This window comes from Pipra filicauda, unplaced genomic scaffold (genome assembly GCF_003945595.2).
Source record: "Pipra filicauda isolate LSUMZ 115617 unplaced genomic scaffold, ASM394559v2 scaffold558_size305803_pilon, whole genome shotgun sequence".
In the NCBI taxonomy this organism is placed as follows: domain Eukaryota; kingdom Metazoa; phylum Chordata; class Aves; order Passeriformes; family Pipridae; genus Pipra; species Pipra filicauda.
The window spans coordinates 204,355-227,464 of NW_024104707.1; the positions used below are offsets into that span (position 1 = coordinate 204,355).

The 23,110-nt window shown below is 37.1% G+C and overlaps 1 protein-coding gene across 7 annotated transcripts in view; it reads left to right on the plus strand.

Annotated features, from left to right (window-relative positions):
* The window catches only part of KIDINS220 (kinase D interacting substrate 220), a 78,062-nt gene that overhangs the window by 31,540 nt on the left and 23,412 nt on the right, over positions 1-23,110 (plus strand). For all 7 annotated transcript variants that reach the window (XM_027747578.2, XM_027747574.2, XM_039387371.1 and 4 more), the window contains exons 17-22: positions 1,105-1,394; positions 3,595-3,735; positions 4,359-4,602; positions 4,771-4,859; positions 5,839-5,983; positions 7,576-7,738. In XM_027747578.2, coding sequence (XP_027603379.1) covers positions 1,105-1,394; positions 3,595-3,735; positions 4,359-4,602; positions 4,771-4,859; positions 5,839-5,983; positions 7,576-7,738 — 1,072 coding nt within the window. The remainder of the gene's footprint in view (positions 1-1,104; positions 1,395-3,594; positions 3,736-4,358; positions 4,603-4,770; positions 4,860-5,838; positions 5,984-7,575; positions 7,739-23,110) is intronic.

Sequence of the window (23,110 nt, forward strand, 5' to 3'; positions counted from 1 at the left end):
TTCAATTGTCATTTCATTGTTGATTCTTATGTGTCTCTCTAATCCAAGTGTGTCTCTTTCTAGCAAGAGGAAGGTTTCATTCCTGCTTCAGTATGTCTAGAACTGAATGTAATTATAACTGAGCTGTTATTCTTTATTTCTTGCCCCTCACTCCTGTCATTATGCATTTCTGTTTCTTTATCCTGCAGCACAATCCTATGTGTCACGTATGTGAGGGATGTGAAAGACCTTTCCAGCTCATGCCCCAGTAGAGTATCATACATAGGCCATGTATAAACCTTGGATACTCTTTCAATGTAGCATATTTGGAATTTGATTTTTCCATTCCAGTTCAAATGCTGGTTTTTAGCTGTCAGCATTTTGCTTCAGGTCATTCTGTGATCTGTTCTTTGTTGTCAACAACTGTGTACAGAAGGTAGCAATCTTCTAGGTGTGTACACCACTGGATGTGTACAGGCCCTAAAGGCAGAGGCTGCTGCTTTGGAAAATGCTGTTTCTTTGATCACTGATTTAGCTGTGCTAGGCTCCAACTGCAGTATTTCTTTGTCTCTTCCTTATCAATCCACTTGAAGTCAGGAGGTCTGTGTTCTCTTCTGAGGCCCTGTCCAAACCATTTGTCCTCCCATTTGTGTATGTTTTGGTGTGCAAGAAGGGATGGTCTCAGGCTGCAGCTTGCAATTTTGTTTTAGTTCTCCAATGGCACCATTACTATTAGATTATGTAAGTACCAGGTTCCAGTTTAAAACTGAGTAGTTACTGTACTGTTTTCCCAGGATTTATTTATGTAAATAGACTTTACAGAGAGATGCCACAAAAGGAGCGATAACACTGATATGAAATCTATTTAATGATTGTCATTTCCATCCATTCTGGGTTTCCTGAAACAATGGAAATAAACTGAAGATTCAAGGAATATCTCCGCTTCATAATTTCCAAGAATTGTGGCAAATAGTAGATAATTTTTTTCCATAGGTTTGTGGCTGGGTGGTAATACTGCAGTAAGCTTTTACAAGTTAGTGTTTTATGAGAAGTATGCAAGTTAATTTTGTACTCAACTGTCACTGTGCTGTATATTCATTCTAACAGCAAATACTTGCTTCCTAGGTAAAAAGAAATGGAAGAAAACGTGCTGCCTCCCATCCTTTGTGATTTTCCTGTTTATCTTGTCTTGCGTTGTTTCTGCGATTGCCCTGCTGGCGATTTTTAATGTGGAGTCAGCCAACATGACAGTGAATGTTATTCTTATAACAGTGACCTGCATTGTTGGTTTGGCCTTTTTCTTGAATTGCCGCACGTGGTGGCAAGTGATGGATTCAGTTTTGAATTCTCAGAGAAAGCGCCTTCACAATGCTGCCTCCAAGCTTCACAAGTTGAAAAGTGAGGGGTTCATGAAGGTAAGCATTTATGTGAATTGACCAGTAAAATAATTGAAACAAACCCCCAAACATGGAGCATTCTTAAGATGGGATACCATTTATTTAATCAGGCCAAGTCTCACAACTGGAGAATGAGACTTGGTGAGTTTTTACTGATGGGAACACTTCTGTGCCAGTGGTAATTGTGCTTAGTGTATGAGACCTGTCTGCTCAATCAGGAGTGTTCAATTTGGATTAAGTTTTCAGTTTTCTGATTTTCTTTTTGCTGGGAGGAAGGTACTAGGAAAACAATTGTTCTAAACTATTAGTATTTAGTAAGAGTTTACTCTAGATCATAAGACTAGAAAGAATAACTTTGTGAATCTTCTGCAGGTGAAGAAGCCCAACTTTGTCTGTCTGCAAGACCTCTTTATTAAGAAAGGAATTTTAGCACTGAAAGAACATTCCAAGACAGTCCACATATTAAATGAAAAATTTTAGAAAATACTATTGTTTTGCTGGATTATATCTATAAACTGATAAAAACTATACCCATCAGGCTGTCATCAAATCTCCTATATGCTCCTATTTGAAAGTAAAATTTAGCATCATGGTGGTTACCTCTGTAGATTACAGCTAATATATTGTAAATATATGTGCAAATATTTTTCATTGATGATAAAGCAATTTGAGTTGAAAGGGGCCTTTTAAAGGTCAAGTAGTCCAATTTCCCTTCAACAAGCAGGGACATCTTCAATGAGATCAGGTTGCTTGGACCTTGAATGTTTCCAAGGATGGGGCATCCACAACTTCTCTGGGACCTGTGCCAGAGTTTTACCGCCCTCATAATAAAAAAACTTCCTTATATCTGATCTAAATCGACCTTCCTTCAGTTTTCAAAACCATTTCCCATTGTCCTCTCGCAACAGGCCCTGCCAAAATGTTTGTCCTCATCTTTCTTATAGGCCCTCTTTAGGTACTGGAAGGCCACAATAAAGGTTTCCACAGAGTCTTTTCCAGACTGAACAGTGCCAATTCTCTCAGCCTTTCCTCATAGGTGAGGTGCTCAAGCCCCGTAATCATTTTTGTGGCCTCCTCTGAACTCTTTCCAATACATTGATGTCCTTCTTGTGCTGAGGCCCCCAGAGCTGGTTGTAGCGCTCCAGGTGGGGTCTCACCAGAGTGGAGTGGCAGAATCACCTCCCTGGACCTACTGGCCATGCTGCCATAAGACTTCAAGAGTGCTCCAGTGCTCCAGCAGAGAGGGCCCTCACTAGCAGTGTGTCCCACTAACCTTGGCGTGTCATCGCACAGCTTGACATGGGCAAGCCCAATATTATGCCCCTGCCCTGTCATGTCTAGTTTAAGGCTCTGTGACTTAGTCCTGCTCGCTCCTGGGCAAAGACTCTCCCGTTTTGAGAAGGGTGAACCCTGCCTGATGCCAGCATGCCTGGTGCCGTGTTTTTGCAGCACAGAAAACAGTATTGGTACTGTGTTTCTTGACAGTTGTTTTTTGAGTGGTATTTATCTGACGTAACTTCAGCCTTTTAGGAATTAAGTTCACCCTTTGATGTCAAAGAAGAAAAATGGGTATTTCCAGAGAGTTGTTCATCTGTTTTATGTCATCTTAATGTGCACATTCAAGATGAATCTAGTGATGAATAAGTCAGATTCTAATGTCTACCTGTTAATTGGTGAAATTAGGGCAGGCGAATTCCATCTTTGTTTCTCTCTTAAGGGTGGGTGTTAAATGTGCAACAATGTTGAAAAGCTTAACAAATTGCATTGCATATCTTGAATTGGAATGACTGAGCATTAGAGTAATAGCATAATGTGCTTGGCTGGAAGGCAGATGGAAAATTTTAGTGTACATTTTATGCCAAGCAATTTTTGAGGACTCGCTGAAGCTACAAATACTCTTTTATTTACTTTTGAAATACTGTTTTACAATGTGTGAATATTAGTTTCTTAAATAACATTGTAATGGAATTTAAATAAGGATAGTTTGTTACTTCAAAGTGAAATATGTGTTTAAGCTGTACATTTTTGTTCAAATAAGAAATTAAAATGTTGGAAGTGATATCTTAGGACCTTTCACTTTGAGTATTTGTAAATTTATTCTTGTAATCTTATTGAAGCATTTTTGGGAGAAGTAGCAATCTGCAAAAAGAATTATATATTTTTATGAGTTAAAGTATTATAGAGATGTATTTTTCTTCTTTGCTTTTCCTTTTTATAGGTTTTGAAATGTGAAGTGGAACTGATGGCCAAAATGGCAAAAACCATTGACAGCTTCACTCAGAACCAGACGAGGCTTGTTGTAATTATTGATGGATTGGATGCTTGTGAACAGGACAAAGTTTTACAGATGCTTGATACTGTGAGTTGGGTCATTTTTTAAGGATAATCTCTGGATCGTATGAATGATCTCTTCCATAGATGAGCTGGGATACGTGCAGTTATTGTGTGTTTTCTGTAAAAAGAAGGCTATGTTGTAGGTTTATGTGTGCATTGTGCCACTTTGTGCACACTGGCATAAATATAATGCTAAGAGTGGTGAGTTTGAAAAGTTGACAATTAAATCACGTTAGTACTTTTGAAAAGTTTTGAAATAATCGGTTGTAAACTATTGAAAGTATTTATCCTGTTGAAACAAACTTACAATGTTTGGAGGGTTTTTCGTAGTTATCCATTAGATGAAAACTGCTTAGATACTCAATATTTGTGAGGGCTGGGACATGAGACCTCTGCATGATATCTCTTTGGTGATGACTTCCACCATAACTACTATGGCTAAATTGTCAAATATGCTTATTTCAAATTGTGGATAAGTTCCTAACATTAGGTATCTCGTATTGAAGAAGGTGACATCTCTATACATCTCTTGGCCTCTCAGGTTTATAACTTGAACAGAATGAATATAAAATATTGAATCAGATGTTCAAAAGATCCACAGTTACAGTTAATTATTGTTAACAAGCTGTAATATCTACTTTTTTACAGGTGCGAGTCTTGTTTTCAAAAGGCCCATTTATTGCTATTTTTGCAAGTGACCCACACATTATTATAAAGGCTATTAACCAGAATCTCAACAGTGTTCTCCGTGATTCAAACATAAATGGACATGATTACATGCGAAACATTGTCCATTTACCTGTTTTTCTGAATAGCCGAGGGCTTAGTAATGCAAAAAAACTGATGGTGGCTTCAACAACCAATGGGGACATTCCTTATACAGATAATGCAGGTAAGGTTATGCAAGAGGATGATATAAGAGTTACAAAACCAATGATCCAAGAATCTAGGGTTTGGAACAAACTGTTTAAATAATTGACAGGTCATTAGTGTTATTTTGATAGATCAGTCAAATGTATACGAATGGAGAAAATGCCCACCTGTTCTTTCCCTTCCATAGGATTGCATGAAGAGGTTGACAGGAGAGTTTCTCAGAACAGTCTTGGAGACATGACCAAGCTTGGTAGCAAAACTGCTCTCAATAGGCGGGTGAGAAAGATTTTTAGACTACATAGAGATATTGGTAAAACCCTTTTTCTTTTCTTTTTTTTCCTTTCACATTTTCAATGATACCAACATGAAAGACTTACCAAATGGTTCTTATGAAACTTCTGTAAATGATCCATATAGGAAAAGGACATTCATAAAGTAGTAGACTGATGTTTTGTCAAAGAGGAAGAAGCCTGCTTGCTCACCAAAGTGTTCATTTCCACAAAAATTAAATTCAGCTCTCTGTGAATGCTGAGATGATATGGCACATCTGGTAGTAGCTATGATCTATGTATGTATGTATATTTTGGATATTTTTTGTGTAAGCCTGGTATCACTTTATTGCAGGATGTTGCAACAAGGGGCAGTAATTGTGGAATTTCAAATAATAAGTACTAGATTTGTACTGCAACATGTCCACCATGCTTTTTTCCTGCTTTCTGCTCTGTTTTCACATCTTTGCATAAAATCAGAAGGTGGTTGAATAAAAGGGATCTCAAAAATTGTGGGGAAAAAACAAACAAACAAACAAAAAACCAAAAAAAATCAGAGTCTGAGGATTCTGAGGTTTTTGAGCTTCCATAGGTAGAGACTTGTGGAGTTATGTAGCAGAGAAACCTGATAGTCACTTTAATTTTAAAATGCAGTTAGTTTAGAGGCACAGTAGGAAAAGATGATGGCAATACTGAAATTAGTAAACTTTTTACAAAATAGTTCTGTGTCAATCTATTTTACCCTCTCAGAATTGATGTGGAAGTAAAACGTGTAACTCTTACCACTTCTTGGCTTCTGTGGAGATCACGTTCAGCTGTTACACAGCTGAATCAGAATTAAGTTCTGATAAATACATTTGATATTTCATGTCAGCCTCACGGACACAAAAGCTCTAACTTTATAATCAGGTAAAACTGAAGTATTTCAAATACACAAAACATTTTGATACCAATCAATATTCTTTGCTTTTTTGTGTCATTATCAGGATACTTACCGAAGACGCCAGATGCAGCGTACCATTACCCGCCAGATGTCTTTTGATTTGACCAAGCTGTTGGTTACAGAGGATTGGTTCAGTGATATCAGCCCCCAGACCATGAGAAGATTGCTAAATATTGTTTCAGTGACAGGTAAGTGTGACATGGTTGTGTACAGTGAACCAGTGTTGTGTTTTGGCTGCTTGTAGTTACACTCAGACTTTTTAGTGTGTAAACTAAATCTAACAAGTCAGTCCACGTGTTGATTTTGAAAGTCTTCCTGAAGCAAACTCTTCTAGAGTGTGAGGAAAGCTTGTAGACCATTCTATGTCTGTGAAGAACTTACAGAATATTGACTTCAGTTGGGAGGAAAATGATTCTAGTCTACATTTTTAGAAAGTTTTGTATTTTTAAATTTTGAAGTGGGGTAAGAAAAATACATTTTTCATTTTCATAACACTTTGGTGTGAACAAAGCTTGTAGTGATGATATCTGAAAAAGTAAGCTCTGAGGGAAAACCAGGTATGTATCCTGTTCATTTTTGCTATGGATATTTGGAGTAATTTTTCTCTAAATGATTGTGTGGGGCTGATGAAAGCATTTTCGGACCTGTTTTTCTTCAACAAAATACAATCAGGACTTGTATTTTCTAAACCTCTCTGAGGTTTAGAAACTGGAAATAACTGGAAAAGGATTTATGGAGGTTTAATAAAATCATGTTTTATGTAGTAAGTGAATAGGGAATGATTATTTACTGTCTTTTCTATTACAGACACTAAAAGGCATTGAGTAACCCTACAGCTAACTGGTTCAGAAAAAAACAAATTGAGTTACTTTTTGCATTGTTTATAGTTAAGAGCATAAATCTGCAACAGATCTAAAATTCTGAGATAATCTTTTAAATAAGTGTGCGCTGTCCTGGCTTTGTCATTGCAATTTGTAGTACGAAATGTCTTGTTTTGACAAATTGTAGTACAGATATAAAACTATAACAAAATCACAAACTGTTAATTGTAAAATTAAATGAAAAAGAAACCTTGCAAGAACACTTTTAATGCAGTATAATCTGTGGTTACACAGGATGATTTCATGAACAGCTTCATGAGCAGAGCCTTCAGGCTGCAAGTTACGTGTCATTACCAGTATTGATAAAGCAGTTCTAGAAAATTTGCTAAACTTCAAATGCATAAACTGTAGCCTTAACTTTTTCTGAGTTTTTTTAAATAACCTTTTTTGTAATTTATACCTTACCTTATTAATATAAAACAGTCCTTTCTTTATAGCTCTGAATTTTACTGTATTGGCTATTGAAGTTGGCAGTTGTATGCTTAACTTGTTTTGACCACATTTCATATGTGAGTGTGTAGAAAATCTGTCAGAGTATTCACATGAATTTCTGTGTTTAGATTGAGAAATTAATGCTGTGTGAAATTCCTTATTGAGTTTTGTTGAAGTAAGTTAAACTTCACCTGTAACAGGATGATGATAATTAGTGTTTAAGCTGATGGTTTTGGAGAGTCTCATATTCTGACCAGTATTGCAGGAATTTTTATTGGGTTGTAAAATGATATTTTTAGATGTGACTTGAGATGATTTTGAATTTACTGAGCTAAAAATATAATAGCAGAAAGTTCACAGATCAGATTAAAGTACTTACATAGCTGTTACTTTGAGGAAAAAAGAGGTATCTTTCAAAAGGGAAAAAAATCCTCTGTGTTTTCTTCCCTCCTTTCCTGTTTTATTAGGTCGTTTATTGAGAGCTAATCAGATCACATTCAATTGGGATAGACTGGCTAGTTGGATCAATCTCACAGAGCAGTGGCCATACAGAACATCATGGCTCATCCTGCATCTTGAAGAGACTGAAGGTGTTCCAGATCAGCTGACTTTAAAAACTATCTATGAGAGGTAGGCATTATTCTGGTAATAGTATGCACTTTCAGGGATTAAAATAGTGATCATTATTAATGATGATTAGAATAACACGGCTTTCAAACAGCTATCACGTTGTAATCTAAAATTTCCACAGTCTTACTCTCTTCTGCTAACTTCTGAAATCTTCTAGGTGGCTTTCATTGCTGTTGAATGAACCATATATAAATGAATGCTTTGTATTTAAAACAAAGAGAACTATACTGGAATTCTTTCACAGGTAGCTAACTGCGCTTCTGTCTCTTGATATCAAAATTTTCATCTTTACCTTGGCCAAGCTAGAAGTTGGGGTTTTTTTCCCGTTGTTAGTCTGAAGTAAGTTCTGCAGAAACTGCCCTTACTGATCAAAATCTCTGAAGGTTTCGTGCAAGTGTGCCTGGAGCTATGGCAGTGCCATATGCTGCAGTTAAGGAGTGGAAAAATGAAGCATGACTTTCTCCATTTCTGGTACAAGTTGCTATCCAACAGAGCTGTCTAGGTATTGCAACTGAGAACAAATGGTCCCTGTGTTGCCAGTGAGTACAGGACACGTGTGTGCTTGTATGAAGGTACTTGTGGGTTTGTGACCTGATGACAGTGGGAGGAATGGAAAAAAAGAATGTGACTGAGAGTTGGGCCTATAGGAGAAAAACAGAATCTGAGAATGAAAGTCAGTGAGAAGAAAGAAGGGTAAGAAATAATTGAGATCAGAGGAAAAGAACAGCTGAGGTAAAGAGGGAAGACTGTGACTGATTGAACAAGTTACCAGAAAATCTAGAGACTTTGCAGGGTCCAGGGGAATGAACTTGGAGAGAAAATTTTGGAAGCGTGCCCTGCACTGGAAGTCAAGGAATAGGAGAAGATGAACTGGATGAGGGTCTGGGGTGGGCTGGAAATGGTTGAAGTGTCGAGAACGGAATTAGGATTGGATGGCAAAAATGACTGAATGAGTTGTATTAGGAAAGGAAAGTTGAAGCGAGGTTAAGATCTGGACACAGACAGCCCAGAAGGTAAGACAAGAGTGGACTGGATGTGATGAGGCTAAAGATTGAAGACAGACTAAGAGGGCAGGTAGTAGACTGGAGTATCTTCTAGCTGGGAGATTGTTTCTGAAATACCACATTTCAGAGGCAAATAAGTGCATGATTAGAAAACACTTTCCTCTAGAGAATGGATCCAGTTTCTGGATTTTGCATTTCCTCTGTGAGTGTAATGTACCTGTGAAACCAAATATGAAGTAATGGGAACCCATCTTTGCATTGTGGGTTCACACGACTAGTGTTGCAAACATTTACTTGATCAACCAAGTACAATAATTCAGAATCATCAGGGATCCCCTCTCCTGTCATGCTTTTCATTCTTTTCTTTATTTAGATTTGCTGTGTGGCATGTTTCACAATTTTATATTTTTATATCCAACAAACTTATTACAGCTTTTTGATTATTAGCATCTACAGTAGTAAATCACTTTGGAATGATAAAAGTCCAAAGCTGTCTTCAAGACATAACAATGTTTATATTTTCTGATAAACCAAAGGAGATATTAGAGACCTGCTTTGTAGCCATAAACGAGTACTAATAAATCCAATATTAACTGATGTTAAATCTGTAGTAAACGAACATGAAAAAAGAAAGGACAGTCACAACTGAATGTGAGTGACTTCTTTGGGTTCTCTATTGTTTGTTGTTAGTACAGGCCCTTGAGCTGTTGATACTGGGTGCCAGCTGGGGCATATCATGGTTTATTAGTTCAGGTGTGGAGGATGTTCAACACTCCGGCTATGTTGTTGTGCCTCTTGCTGTGCAGGTTGTGTTTGGAAGTAATACAGCCACTTGAGTAGACTGACAGGTCATAACTGACAGTTATAAGTGTATAGATAATTTTTAGTATATAAAACTAGAATACATAATGTGAAGAAACAGTGAAGAACCCTGTACCATATGTTGGAAAAGGGAAGGTGGTGATCTTCTAAGTAAAGCTGTTTGTATTCTACCTAGAATGCCAGGAAAACAAGGAAAAAGAAAATAGGACCAATATTCTGGATTCTCTCTTTAGCAAAAAATACCAGCAGGATTATTTGATATTAAAATGATAAAGCTACAAGACCTACTTTCTTGGACTACTTAACAGTTAAAAAAAAGTTTCCTAATAATAATGTTGCTGTGTGCTCAGGAGGAGAATTGATGTCTCAGCCACTTCTATTTAACCTTTGTAAGGAACTAAAGATATAACTCTACTAAAGTATTAACAAAGCTGAGATCTCATCTGTCTGGTGATTTGGGTGATCATCTTTACCGTATACTGAATATGAAAAGGTCTGTGAACTCTGGAATTATCTAGAGCTCTAAAAATTATTTTATCCAAAATAATCCTTTCTGTGTCATTGTTATTGTTTTTATCTACAACTGTTTGAAATGCCTTGGCTAAAATATCTGTTTCCATATAATTTTAAAGTTAGTTCCTCTTTTAAAACTTCAGTGTCTGTTTTCTAACTTTTACTAGTTTATAGAGCAGTTTTCCCATTTGGAGTCTCATGATTAGATACCAGATTTTGATAATTTTGCAGCTTGTTCCTGTGCTGAGTTTGTGTTACTTCTTTCATGCCTTTTCATCTGCAAGGTTTTTGGTTTTTTTAATATTTTGATACTTTAGGGCAGGAGCAAGAGTGTAATTTTCCTAAAACTGAATAGTTTGTATTAAACTACTTTTTATTGTGACAGAGCAAAGTCTTTGGTTTTGCCACTTCAGCGTCTCCCTTGGATGAAAGGAATCTTGTAGGTTCTGTGTTAAGTGTAGGAGTTTCACACTTGATCACATTCTCTGTATACGGAAAATGCTTTGATATTATAGTTGCTTTTCCAACTTTTAAAATATCCTGTGTTAAGCTTTTGAATCACCAGTGTTACCTTGCAGTGAGAACTCTCTGCTGCTGACTGTGTGGGGCAGAGGGTTGGCACAGCGGGCTGGTCTGTTACAGCTCCCTTGGGCTGAAGAGTTACAGTAGATAATTCATGTGTGCACTGAGGGTATGACTGGCAGGTAATGAACCCCGCGTTGTGTCCCTGCTGTGTCCCAGGTTGTGCCCGGCTCCCCTCCCAGCGCCGCTGGCGCCGTCGGAGCTGCGGCTGAGCGGGGCGCGTTCCCCGCCTGCGGCGCGGGGCGGTGCCGGCAGGTGGCGCTGGCGGAGCGCCCGCCGAGCCCCGGCCCCGCCGCTCCCGGCCCGCCCCGCGCATCCCGCGCTCCCCTTCAGCTCCAGAATTGAATTCTGCAGACTGTATTTGCAAACCGTAATAAAGGGGAGGGCCATTTGCTGTCACATCTCAGTGCTAGCTGTTGTAGTTGCAAAGAATGCAATAGGAAAACTAAACTAAGACAACTGAAAGCTGCTCTACAACTGTTTGTCAGAGTTTGTGCGATGCTGGACTAGTCACCTGTATAGTACATTTCGCTTGGACAGTACTTGTGCCTCTGTGGGGAGATGGCATACAGCGTATGGTTCTGTAGGCTGATATTAAGCGCTCAGGGTTCAGAGCTATTTTTGGAGCTACTGGGAGCTCTGTTTTCAGTTGGTGGAGTACTCTGAAAAAAATGGATATCTCAGTTTGGTAACTAACCACATACAACTATATCTCAGTGCTTCAATTTGTCTTTAAGGGAAAAGCTAACTATTATATTCTTATTATGAAAAATTGTTGGGGAAAATAAATTTATGGTTTTCTGGAGATGCTGTGAAGAATGTGAATATTGATGAGTATGAAAACAGTTCTGTCAGGAGAAGTGTATCTTCACTGTATCATACTATGCAGATGTGGAAAAACCTACTGAATGTTACACTGGCAACTTTTCCCCTGGGTTTTTAAAAAATATAAAAAAGACTACCAAAACAATACCCCAAAGAAAATTAGACTTGGATTTTTGGCACAGGCATACCTTTATGAATCTTTATGAATTGGAGTCACTTAACTTCTCTTATACTAAAAAGTAGAATGTTGCTATGCTGTAATTCTTTCATAGAGGGGAACAATCCCATGCTTTGTATCTGTGACAAATTTTGAAATTAAAACAATATTGAAGCTGCATTGTTGGCTTTCAGTCTGTATTCTCAAAAAGAATGCCTTTACTCTTTTTACTTCCTTAAGCAGACTTGCCATGTCATCTCACTTCTGTCCTCCCACCTCCAGCCTTTCCCTCTCTCTGCTGGTCTGGATCTTTCCTTGGTCTAGTTTTCCAGCTGGTACACTTATTAGTACCAGTATTTATTCCTCTGGTCATCTCTCGTCATTAGGATTTTCATATAGTCTCTTCCTTACCAGGTTAAGCTCTAAATTCTGAGTTTGTCTGTTGTGTTCTCCTTCCCCTTTTGTGTTTAGGTTCCCTTGTGGTTGAGCCCACTACTGTCATTACCAACCTCTCCATCCTGGTCTGGTTTAATTATCTTTACCATTTTATTTATAGTTGTGACATATAATTAATATTCCTCTATGTTTATGTTGTGCTCCTCCATGTTGCTGTACAGAGTCTTCCTAATGTCAGTTAAACCAAAGTGGTCTGCAGAAGTTGCAAAAGGCAAATTTTTAGAGCTCTGAAGTGGAATAAAATAATGGGCTTTCTGCAAATGACTTTATAAGAGAATTAAGTTGTCAGATTAAAGCAAGTTTCTGTTGAATGTGTGCAACTGAGATTTCTCAGACTTGTATATTAGCCAGCCATGGGAATGTGCTCTCTTGTGAAGACAAATGAAACATCCATAACACCAGAATAAATGACAGTGCCCGATATAAATAAATTATATCCTGGGAAAAATCCCTGTGGCTTTTGTAGAAGGAAGATATGTTTCAAGAAACTGAATTCTCAACAGTCAATGAACATATGAAGAAAGCAATGAAATATTTTGAAATTTAAGAAATTTTAAGCAAGATCTTGATCTAAGAACATCTAAATGTATTAAGATTTAAGACAGTACTTGGTAAGATTGCCTCAGGAAAACAAAAGAAGGAAGCAAAAGATAGGAGTATGTGTCTTGTGAGAAACTTACAGGTAAAGTTTCCAAAGATAAGTCTTGTGTTCTTGGACATACCTGTAAATGATCTGACAGGAGGGAGATACAGTGGGGGGATATAACCAGGATGACTGTTTCACATAGAGTTGTGGAAGTAGTTATCAGTAAGTTGCAGATCAAAGTCATTGTTGATTTAGGTATCATAACATACTGGAGAAAATATTCTCATCTATAATCTGCTAACGCAGTAAGGGGCTGTAAATCTGCACTGAGGAAAGGAATTCATGAATTGTTACTGATTTCTCTGAAAAATGTTCAGTACCTCTCAACACTCAGAAAATGACACAGTCTTTAGGAGTTCCTAGCAAAGCAGTGGAAAGAAGGAATGTGTTGTATTATACAAGTCTGTGATTTTTCTAAATTTCAAGCACCAGAGTTTCTAGTCATCACATTTTAAAAAGGTTGTACCAAAGTAGAAAAGATATTTAAGAGACTGAGGAAAGCTCTAGTCTCACATCAGATTTTGCTGTGAATATCATCACTGTCCTATTTCCTATGCAGTGACAAGTCCTAGTTTTGCTTGAATACTTTCTCCTTTCTTCTCAAGTCTCCCTCAGTCTACGACATTTGACTAATTCATTTCTTTTCCCCAAAAGCCTTAGTTTTTCACTTCAGTTTGAGACTCTGAGTTTTGGTCATCTTTGTTTCTTGATATTTTCTACTGCTTAAGGCTGAAGATGTCAGGGATTTGATATTGCCACCTTGTTGATTAAAAACCATGCTATTAAAGCTGATTTTATGGGAAGGAATGTCTTCTCAGTCCCTTTCCATATTAAGTTGACTCACTAAGTAAGATAATCTGCTGAACACATTTTATCTCTTTGTATCCCTCTTAGCATAGCAGAAATCAAATTCTGCAGTACTTTGTCAATTGAAAGATGTTCCTAGAAATCACTAAACTGATTCTGTAACCCTGTTACCTGTAGTCTTTTTTTACTTCTGAAATCTGGAGATATTAGGGAGAGTTTCTGCATCTATGAGCTAACCAGTGCTCTTTAAATATGACAGATTTACCAGTTGGTCACTTCTTAGGGCTGTTAGTAGCTGAACTGTAAGGTTTATACAGCTGAAAGTGAAACCTTGTGTGCCTCTTGAGTTCAGGAATGCATTTCAGAATGTGACTGGCTAAATTCGTAAGCACTTGAAAGACTATGGATGGGCTGAGTTTTTACCCCTGAAGTTCCTGCAACATCAGCAGTTCTGCTTGTGTGAATGCCCAGAATTGCTATAGGTTATCTTGCATCTAGAGCCTATTCAGGCACATGAGAGTCAGTAGCTGACACCCTTAAAAAGCCTGGGCAAATAAATGTGGTTTGAGCACGTTTGCAGCAGGAGATAAAAATCAGATTCAGCATAAAGCACAGCAGCAAAGGCTACTTTAATTGGAAGAGAAACGTGTTTAAATTAGTTAAACCAAGTGCTGAGGCAGGTTGTTTGGCAAATTGCAGGAACCTTCTGGTCCTGGTGAACGTAATGTGTTGTCCAGACAGACAAGGGCACTGTAGGAAAGTTCCAGTTGAGCTTTGAAAAGAAAATGGCAAGGAACACACTGGAGGTTACCAGAGCAATTAAATGACCTACCTGTTATGGAGGGCCCCTTGGAAAGAAAAAAGTCAGTATGAAGTTGATAATAATCCATGAGAATTTTCTCATGGTCATATGTGGGTATGAGACGTAGGTAGAACAGTCACCCAGGAATTAGGTGGATCTATGGTAATTATTGTCCTCTCTCTCGTGGGGTTAGGATCTAGATTCTGTATCTTTCTGAATATAATTCTAGCTATCACCTGCTGAAACTGGTGATGAAATGTAAGGCTGGTATAGCTAAGGAAATAGTCCTAAGAGAGACCATGATGCACTGTCTCACTCTTTAAAGTTGCTGGGGAGGAGTGGATGCTTATCCCCAGAACTGAATTTATAATTTGTTTAATGATACATAATTCAGGTATTCACACAACCTCTATTCAGGTACTTCCTACTGGCTGCTTTTGATGTTAGTCTACTTGTTGGGCTTGATGTCACGAGCGACAGTCCTACCTGTCATTCTTTGCCCACGCTTTGACGAAACTGGGATATTAAGACAGGGCTTATCAATTCTTTGTGAGGATATTGCAAATAGCTGCTGGTCCCTGAATTTCTGTGACTATTCTTACATATTTATTAAAAATATTAGAACAGAAGAGCTTGGCTCAGGATAGAAGAAACTCTCAAGAGCCATCTGTTCAGATTAGGATCTCCACCCTTACTTAATCTCCTTGAAAATATGCCTTTTGGGAAGCTGAAGCAAACTATGAAAATCAAGAATCTTAACTTTTTGATTTTGAAAAAAAGAGATTTTCCAGGATGAGAAAATGGTTATACTTTTCTCAGAATTGTAACTAACCATTATTTAAAATTTAGCAACATATAATTCATCCATCACTTGGGCTTAAATTAACCTCTGAGATAAAGTCTTTGTGCACATATGTATGCATGCCTACCTATGATGGATGGCAAATTGGATGGCAATACGATGTGCCAAGGCAGAACATACCAAATTTAGAAGAATAGCATAGCAGCTTTTTTTTATTCAGGATTCTTGTTGGTTTTTTTTTTTTGGAGGGGGGGGTGGAGGAGGGTGGGGTGGGAGAACTAAGGGATCTAAGTCAGCCATAGCTCATATCTTAGTTTTTTTAATGCTTTTGCAACTCTTACACCATTGCAAGGGATAATTTGTGGAAGACATCTGCTCTGTCTCCTTTATCAGTAGTGGAAAGTATTGTATTTTAGTTTCTTAAGTTCTAGTCCAGTTTCAGCACTGGTATATGATTTTTCTTGGGGTTTTTTTCCAGTCTTTACTTAAGTTACCCCTTTTTGAAATCAATCACAGAAAAAGTTCTCTCTAGTAATGGTAACCAGAGAAATACTTAATTTCAGGTTACTAGATAACTCATCCTCTGTTTTTCTTTTCTTTTTTTTTTTTCCCCATTTTTCTTTTTTCCTTCTTTCTTAAACTGGTAAAAACTAACTTAGGTATAGGTGAAACAGCACTTGATTACTGTGGAGATTGGGAGTTCTATAGCGGAGTTTCATTGGTGTTACAGGTTCAGATCTCTTGTGTGATACACCTGTGTGAATCAAATTAAGAAATCACTTAGGTTAAAACTGTTTCACATACAGTGGGATATTCCTACTTCATTGTTTACTGCTTCAATTTAAGAAAATATATTTACAGTGTACTAGAAATACCACCAAGATATAAATGATATAAAATTATTTTATTAAAGAAATTGATTTCATAAAAAAAGTAGTATTCTGTAGCACTAGTAGTAAAATTTATTTTTCTCCATATAAAGGCTCATTTATTTTTATAGCAATTTGATGACACATCTGCTTGCTTTATTTAGCTGAAAAGAAAATGTTGGTTCTTGGTGTTTTGTAAAATTGCTTTGTTAAATTATTTTCGAAATCGCTCAACTTTTAACAAATGACATTTGATACTAACATTGGAAAGCAATTTCAGCTAATTAAGTAGATCCTTCTATAAACCATTGGAACATTAAGATGACAAACTGTTCATTCAGGATTATTTTAATTGGTACAATTATTGTAATTTTGTTGCAATTATGTGTTGAGCTAAAAGCTTTTGTTTAAATCATTTGAGGGTTTTTTTGTTAATATACATAAGTAAGAAAAGAAGTAAAATAAAAACCAAAGATAAGCATTATCTGTCTACTTTTTCATTACAGTGCCTTAGACAAGTATCTATTGAATTATTCTTTTAGAAAAGTGTGTTACATGTTTTCAGCACATCTCTAGCAATGTTAAAATTGAGCAAGATCATTTGAAATGTAACTTTTCTGGAAGGTTATTATGTTAATTCCAGTTTTGACACTGTTTAAATGCCTTTTAATAAAAAGGGTGAAATGAACTTTTGAGGGATTTGTGAGTTGCTTAATGCCTATTGATGTATTAATTTAAGAAGTGTAGCTATTTAGTGATTATAGAAATTAAAAATGAAAAAAACTATGAAAGGTGCCACATTCATCACTCTGATTATAATATTCTCTGCAATCATCTTTGCCCAGGCCAGGTTTAAATAAATCACTTCCTTTAAGCAGACAATTTAGTATTCTTGTGGACCTCACAGTGAGGCATTACTTGTAAAATATTTAACCTGCTTTTTGTTCTTCTGTTTCCTTTTATTGCCTCCTACTTAAAAAGCAGGGCACATGGAAGTTATTATGTTTCTTACTGTGCTAATAGTGTAGACTCTGTTAAAAGTCAATGTACCAGTTGAGTAGTAGGTGGTTGATGCCCAAACTGTCTCCTAAATAGGCTTATATGAGGCAGGGCTAAAAGAAGTAAAGAAAGTACTAGAGGACATGACAAGTAGTTGTGGAAGAAGGACATGGAAGTTCAGATGAGAAGGTAGTAGGGGGAGAAAAAGGATTGGAACAAAAGCTGATAAAAACAAGAAAGGGGAATATTTTTACCTTTTTTTATTTACCTGTGTAATATAAAATAATAAGTCTTATTTTAAAAATACTTTCCAGATAAGTTTAGATGCTGCCAGAATAGTTAATGTGCATTAATGGCATCTGTCAGAAATGTTCCTCTCTATATTTTGAATCCCTCCAAGCACCACTGGTTGATCCTTGTTTACGGTAGAATACAGAAGGTTTAATTTTAACAACATTATGTCAGGGAAGAAAACTTTTATTTTAAACCCGTGTAAGTCAGTTCCCAACGTGCTTGCAACAAACGTGGGTAGAGCCCTTCCCAAATCTTCGTTCGCGAAGTCAAGCCATGAAGTCAGTTCCTGAGACTTCTTTACTTTTGGGGGAATCGATCACATTGGGAAATAAAATTGGAGATGATGGCCTTTTGTGCCTGCCAAACATTTTTATCAAGCAGAAGGTTTATTCAAAACCTGATGACTTGGGAAAACATTGTGAGGTAAGATGATTAGCTGGAAATGCAAGGGCAAGATAAGGAGTAGATCAGGTAATCCAAATGCTGTATAAAGGATGTAGTGTGCCTGTGGTTCTGTTTGACTTAGATCTTGGTTATTAACCTTAAAGTTAATGTAGTTTAGCAGTTGTACTTTTTTGCCTTTCATTTCCGAATAGCATTTGTAACAGACTGATAAATCAGTCTTTGACTTTGAGAAGTGGAACTCATGCTTCTGTGAGTGAAGTTTTTGCTGTGGACTTTTGGAGGAGGAGTGTTCTTTTGCCTGAGGTTTAACCGTATCCCATGGTGTAGCCCCAGAAAAGAGACTGGGGTAAATCATGGCCATTTCTGATGCTAGAGGACCTGCAAACATTTGCTGGATTTCTGAATTCCTACAGGTGAGGGTACTGACTAAAAGAATCCCTGCATAAAGCCATATGGTAGCTTTGTAGCTGACGTTCAGTGATGAAAATACCAAAACCAGATTAAAACAATATTCTTGTAATTCACCTGTGTGAGTGATCTTGTTGGACTTGTCAGTTAGTGATACAAAATTACTTCTTTGGTTACAGACCAGCTTTGAGCAATCTTAGATTCTTCTGTGCTACCGTGTTTCACTGCTTTTCCATCTCTGTAATAAGTATAATAATTTTTTTTTAATTATTTTGCCTTTTGTAATTCAAATAGCACTGCAAAGCTGTGAATGAATCTGGGCATTTGTAACTTCGTGAACACTTTTTTTAATTATAGAATGCCAGTGTAGGGTGTGTTCTGGAAAGTTGCATTAAAAATAGAGCTTTTTAATGTGGCTCAGTGACAGTGCATGATTCTGAGTGTGGGAGATTAGTTTAGTAAATATCAATCTTTTAAGGATGAAATTGTTTTTTTCTCTCTGAAATGATTAAAAGCAACACTGAGGAGGGGTGCTTTATCTGCTGGTATTTGAATTGGATAGAGTCACTTTTGCAAAGCAAGCTTTCCTGAATACCTATGGTAATAGGAGTTTTTAAATAGCTATTGCATCTGTTCACTGAAGTCTCTTCTGCTTAATATGCTCTGAGGGGGTTTGAATTTTTGTCTAGATAGATATATCAAACTATAGCTTTCTCTTTTTTTGATCTTTATTAAGATAAAGCATTTATTCCCTTTTGTTTTAGTATTGAGTGTGTTGTGACTTTTTATTCCTGTCTTTATACAAGTGTGCTTATAAGTGAATGTTCTTCTTTGGTGTCCAAATGACCTGTTGCAAATTTCAGTTTGAAGGAATGTTTACAGCACTGCTCTTGATATGTTGATAGTACTGCAAAGTTCCTGGAGTGTTTTGTGTGAGAGCTTTTAACACTGTCACTGTACTGACCAAATATGAGAAGAATAGGATAAATAACTTCAGAGCAAAGCATTATATTAGTAGCATTTGTTTATTTATTGTATTTCTCTGTATCAAACCTCTAGAAAAAGTGGGGTTTTGTAATTTTTAATGAGAAATTATTTCATTATTTTAAGCAACGTTTTACACTGTATTGAGAGAAAAATTTTAAAAACACATGATAGATAAAACATGCTATACCTTCATGCATATGTGTTCTGTTCCTCTATCTATTATTTAATAGCAATTAATTAAGTCTGTTGCTTTTTATGGAGTTAAAAAGTTAAATGACTCTTCTCACTTGCAGTGAAGTCAACCTTCTACCTGTCTGGGAACAGGAGGGCAGGCTTCTCCATGAGAGAAGGCGAGCTGGGAGCTGAGGAGAACAGCAGGGCAGGCAGGGCATTGTCCTCATGATCAAGGAGTGCAGTCCCACAGTAGCCAAACAGGAAAATCAGAGCAAGTTCAGTGACAGTAACCAGAGACAGCAAACAGCCCAGCTGGTCTGTTAGCCACAAGGCACATTTTAGGCCAAGGCAGGAATTTAGGTCAGTGGGTCAAGGCTGAGACCGAAGGTACATAGATTAGCTCAGGCGAGGACCAAGGGCAAAGGCCTGAGCTTTAAAGCTGTTCTTAACTCAGGCAAGGGAGCCCTCCAGTGAAGTTTCTCGCAGCTCGTGTTACCACAGCCAGATCCCAGGTCACTCGGCTGCACTGTGTCAGAGCCCGCCTTGAGCACAGGCCCCAGAACCCCTGGCTGGGGGGAAGAGATGGTAGAGCCTGTTGGCACATGCCAGGGCCTGGAATGACCGATGGCACAGGCAGTGTGGGCAGATGGAGGTAGTTGATGCTGTTGCCATTTTACCAACTACCTGGTTGGGTCGTGAAGTAGCTGGTGAATAGATGGGCAATGTCATGTGTAGCCCATGCTATGCTGGCAACATTCAGTGCTGGACACACTGTTGGACCATGGTGGTTATTCTCCAAGTCAGTCATGGAAGTGCAAGATGAATATAACTAGAAAAAATTTGATTCAAATTTACAGTCTCTTGAACAGAAGATAGGGTTATGTACCTCTGTGTACTTATAGTAAATTATCTGTATATGAGGAAAAAGCCAGAAATAATCCATCATTGTTGGAATATAACTTAATCCACAATGAAAGCAGTTTTTAATTTAAGAAATGCAGAATAGGGGAATGAATTTTTAAGGTTCACTTCTGTCAATGTAATGCTCTGTTTTGGCCTAATTCCTTTTAAGTTCAAGTAGTTTCTTTGGAAACAGACACTCTGTAACACTGACAGTTTTTGATGTTTCTGATTTAAAAAGTAATTCTTTTGCCTCCGGAATCTAGCCCAAAAATGAGAATAGGGTGTTCACAGTGCTTTATTTTTAGATCTGCATGCTTGTGTTTTAGAAAAAGTAACTCCTAAAGTGCTTTACATGCTAACCTTTTATTTTTTATCTGAGAAGTACAGGCACGTATGGTTTTTGTGGCTCTTTGCCAAAAGATTATCATTTACATAAATATTTCTTTCAAAGGCGTAGTTTAAGACATGGAGCTCAGGAGGTTAGAATAGAGACTTCAATCTGCACACCAGCAGTGGGCTATTGCCTTCTGAACAGTAGCTTTGTTCATCGTATTCGGAACACTGTTCGCATTCAGACTTAAGTAGAGCTGGCATTAAAATTCAGCTAATTTGTTTCATGTGATTCATCAGCTGTGTGTTTTATTTAAATCTATGTCACATTCTCTTTTGGCTTTTTATTTTGTAGATTTAAGTGTTGAAGTAGGCCACTCTTTAACTCTTCAGTCCCTGACTTAAAAAGTGACTTAATTTTTACTTTGCCAGTGCTGAACTCTTATCTAGAATACTCACAGTAAATCTATGTAACTAATGTATATAAATAAAGCATACATTAGTGATTTTGCTTTTTTTACGTTTCTGAGATTGAAAACATACACGTGTTCAGTCAGTGTAGTTATAGTTTTATGTAAGGCAAAATAGAAAAACCTAAGGTAGTAGCTAAAAATTAGTGTAAAATATTCACTTCTCAGATTCTGTGGAGTGTACAAGTTTTACTTTGATACTGCCAATGTTCTTATTTTTTCCTTTTAACCATTCACTCCTTGAGGTTAGGACTACTTTTAGCTTCTACTAGATTTCTTTAAACACTGCCACAGAATGAACTGTTCCCATTATTTGAAACTGTAACCTACTTCTGGATGTCACGTTTGGCTTCTTATAAAACCACCTTTTATCCTCTGAAGGCTGGAGCCTGTGAAGCCTTACATGCATTGAAATTCCCCAAAGTGGATAATCCCACTGCCATCCGGACAACATCTCATAATGATTTAAAGGATCAGAACCTTTGTTAGAATAGGCTACACTTGCTTTTATGCTTTATATTTGTTACATTTTTCCTGTGCTGTAGAAGTAACTTCTCACTATGAATGAAGTTATTCACAGACACTGTTTATGACAGCATGGTATGGCAGTATCCTCCATCTGTTAGGTATGTGGTCCATTCAGTTGTTTTCTGGTAAAATTTATAGGAATTTGTTAATTCTACTTTTAGTATATAGCAAGACTATCCTGAAAGATCAGACTGAAAAATTAACACACAGTTGAAATACATTTTTTAATGTGAAAGAGGTTGCACTTCAAGCATCTAGCATTGATCCTCAATTCTTTTATTTCTCTTAACATTAAGTGCTAAGTGTTCTGTGTAAATCAGCCACTGTTGTCTCTGGAAAAATCCCATGGTACATAAAATTTACCTTTTATGGAGGTTCTAAAAATAAAGATAAAAAGATTGTTGCTTTTAAAAAGCAATTAAATTGTGAAATAAGGTAAGATTGTTCAGCTAATTATAGACTTAGTTCATTAGGTCTATTAAAAATACAATTCAATTACAACTAGTTGGGCAGTTCTTTTAAGTGTTGCATTTTTTTCTCTTCATAGACATAAATGTGAATTTATTTAATGTAAGAGATTTCTGGTTGTACTGATAGGTTACTGGGTATGCACGAGGGCTCCTCCCTTCCCATCCATGCATCAGTGCACTCCCCCATGACAGCACTGGTAGTTGCCTTAGCTGCTTTAACTGTCCTGTAATCAGAGAAAACTCTTACACTTTCTTTGTGCTATGCCAACTTCTTTTCGACAAGTTACAGCAGCTCATAGAACAGTCAACATATCTATGCTGTCACCCTTTTTCACGGCACTGTAGTCATAATATGTCTTTGGAAGAAGCCACTAACTACTGAGATGCATAATTCGTTTTGTATTTGTATAAGGTTTTTTATCTTTATGTGTTTTTTCTCACAACTTTTTCTGTTTTTCCTTTACCTACAATGTGGTTACTTCACTAGTATCCACGTAGAGTGCTGTCACAGTCACTTTATAGCCATTACTGTAACTGTGTTCACCATTCTCAGTGCATTCTTTCACTGTTTCCATTTTTATTATACTGGGGGTGAGAAACATTTTTGCATCTTAGTAATCTTTAGATTATCATTTCTCATTTGATATTAGATGAGATCTTGGTACTATGAGATAAGATACCAAATAAGATAGGTCCATCTGACCCACTGTCACCTGATTGCATTTGGTAGGAGCTTCTGATAAACTTCCACAAGACTAACATTTAATCCTTCTCCTTGTTCCTTCCTTTACAGAAACTCCCCTTTACACAAGTGCTTACAAAACCCCCACTGTTGCTTGACAATAGTCATAATGCATGAACAGTCCCTTACTTTGATCATGTCTCACGGTTTTGTTGTTATCCTTTGTGGCTTCCTTTCTTAGAAGGTGAATTACTTGAAAGCAGGTGGTTGTTTTCCCACTTTTTACCATGGATGCACAGCTGGATTTTGATCAACATTAAAGATGCCTGAGTGTTCTGTGACAAAAGGTGTTAGTTTAAACATGAGATTTTTTTAACAATGGACTTTCTGATTTGGGTATAGGAATTTGAATGGATGTTTGAGGTTAACATTGACTA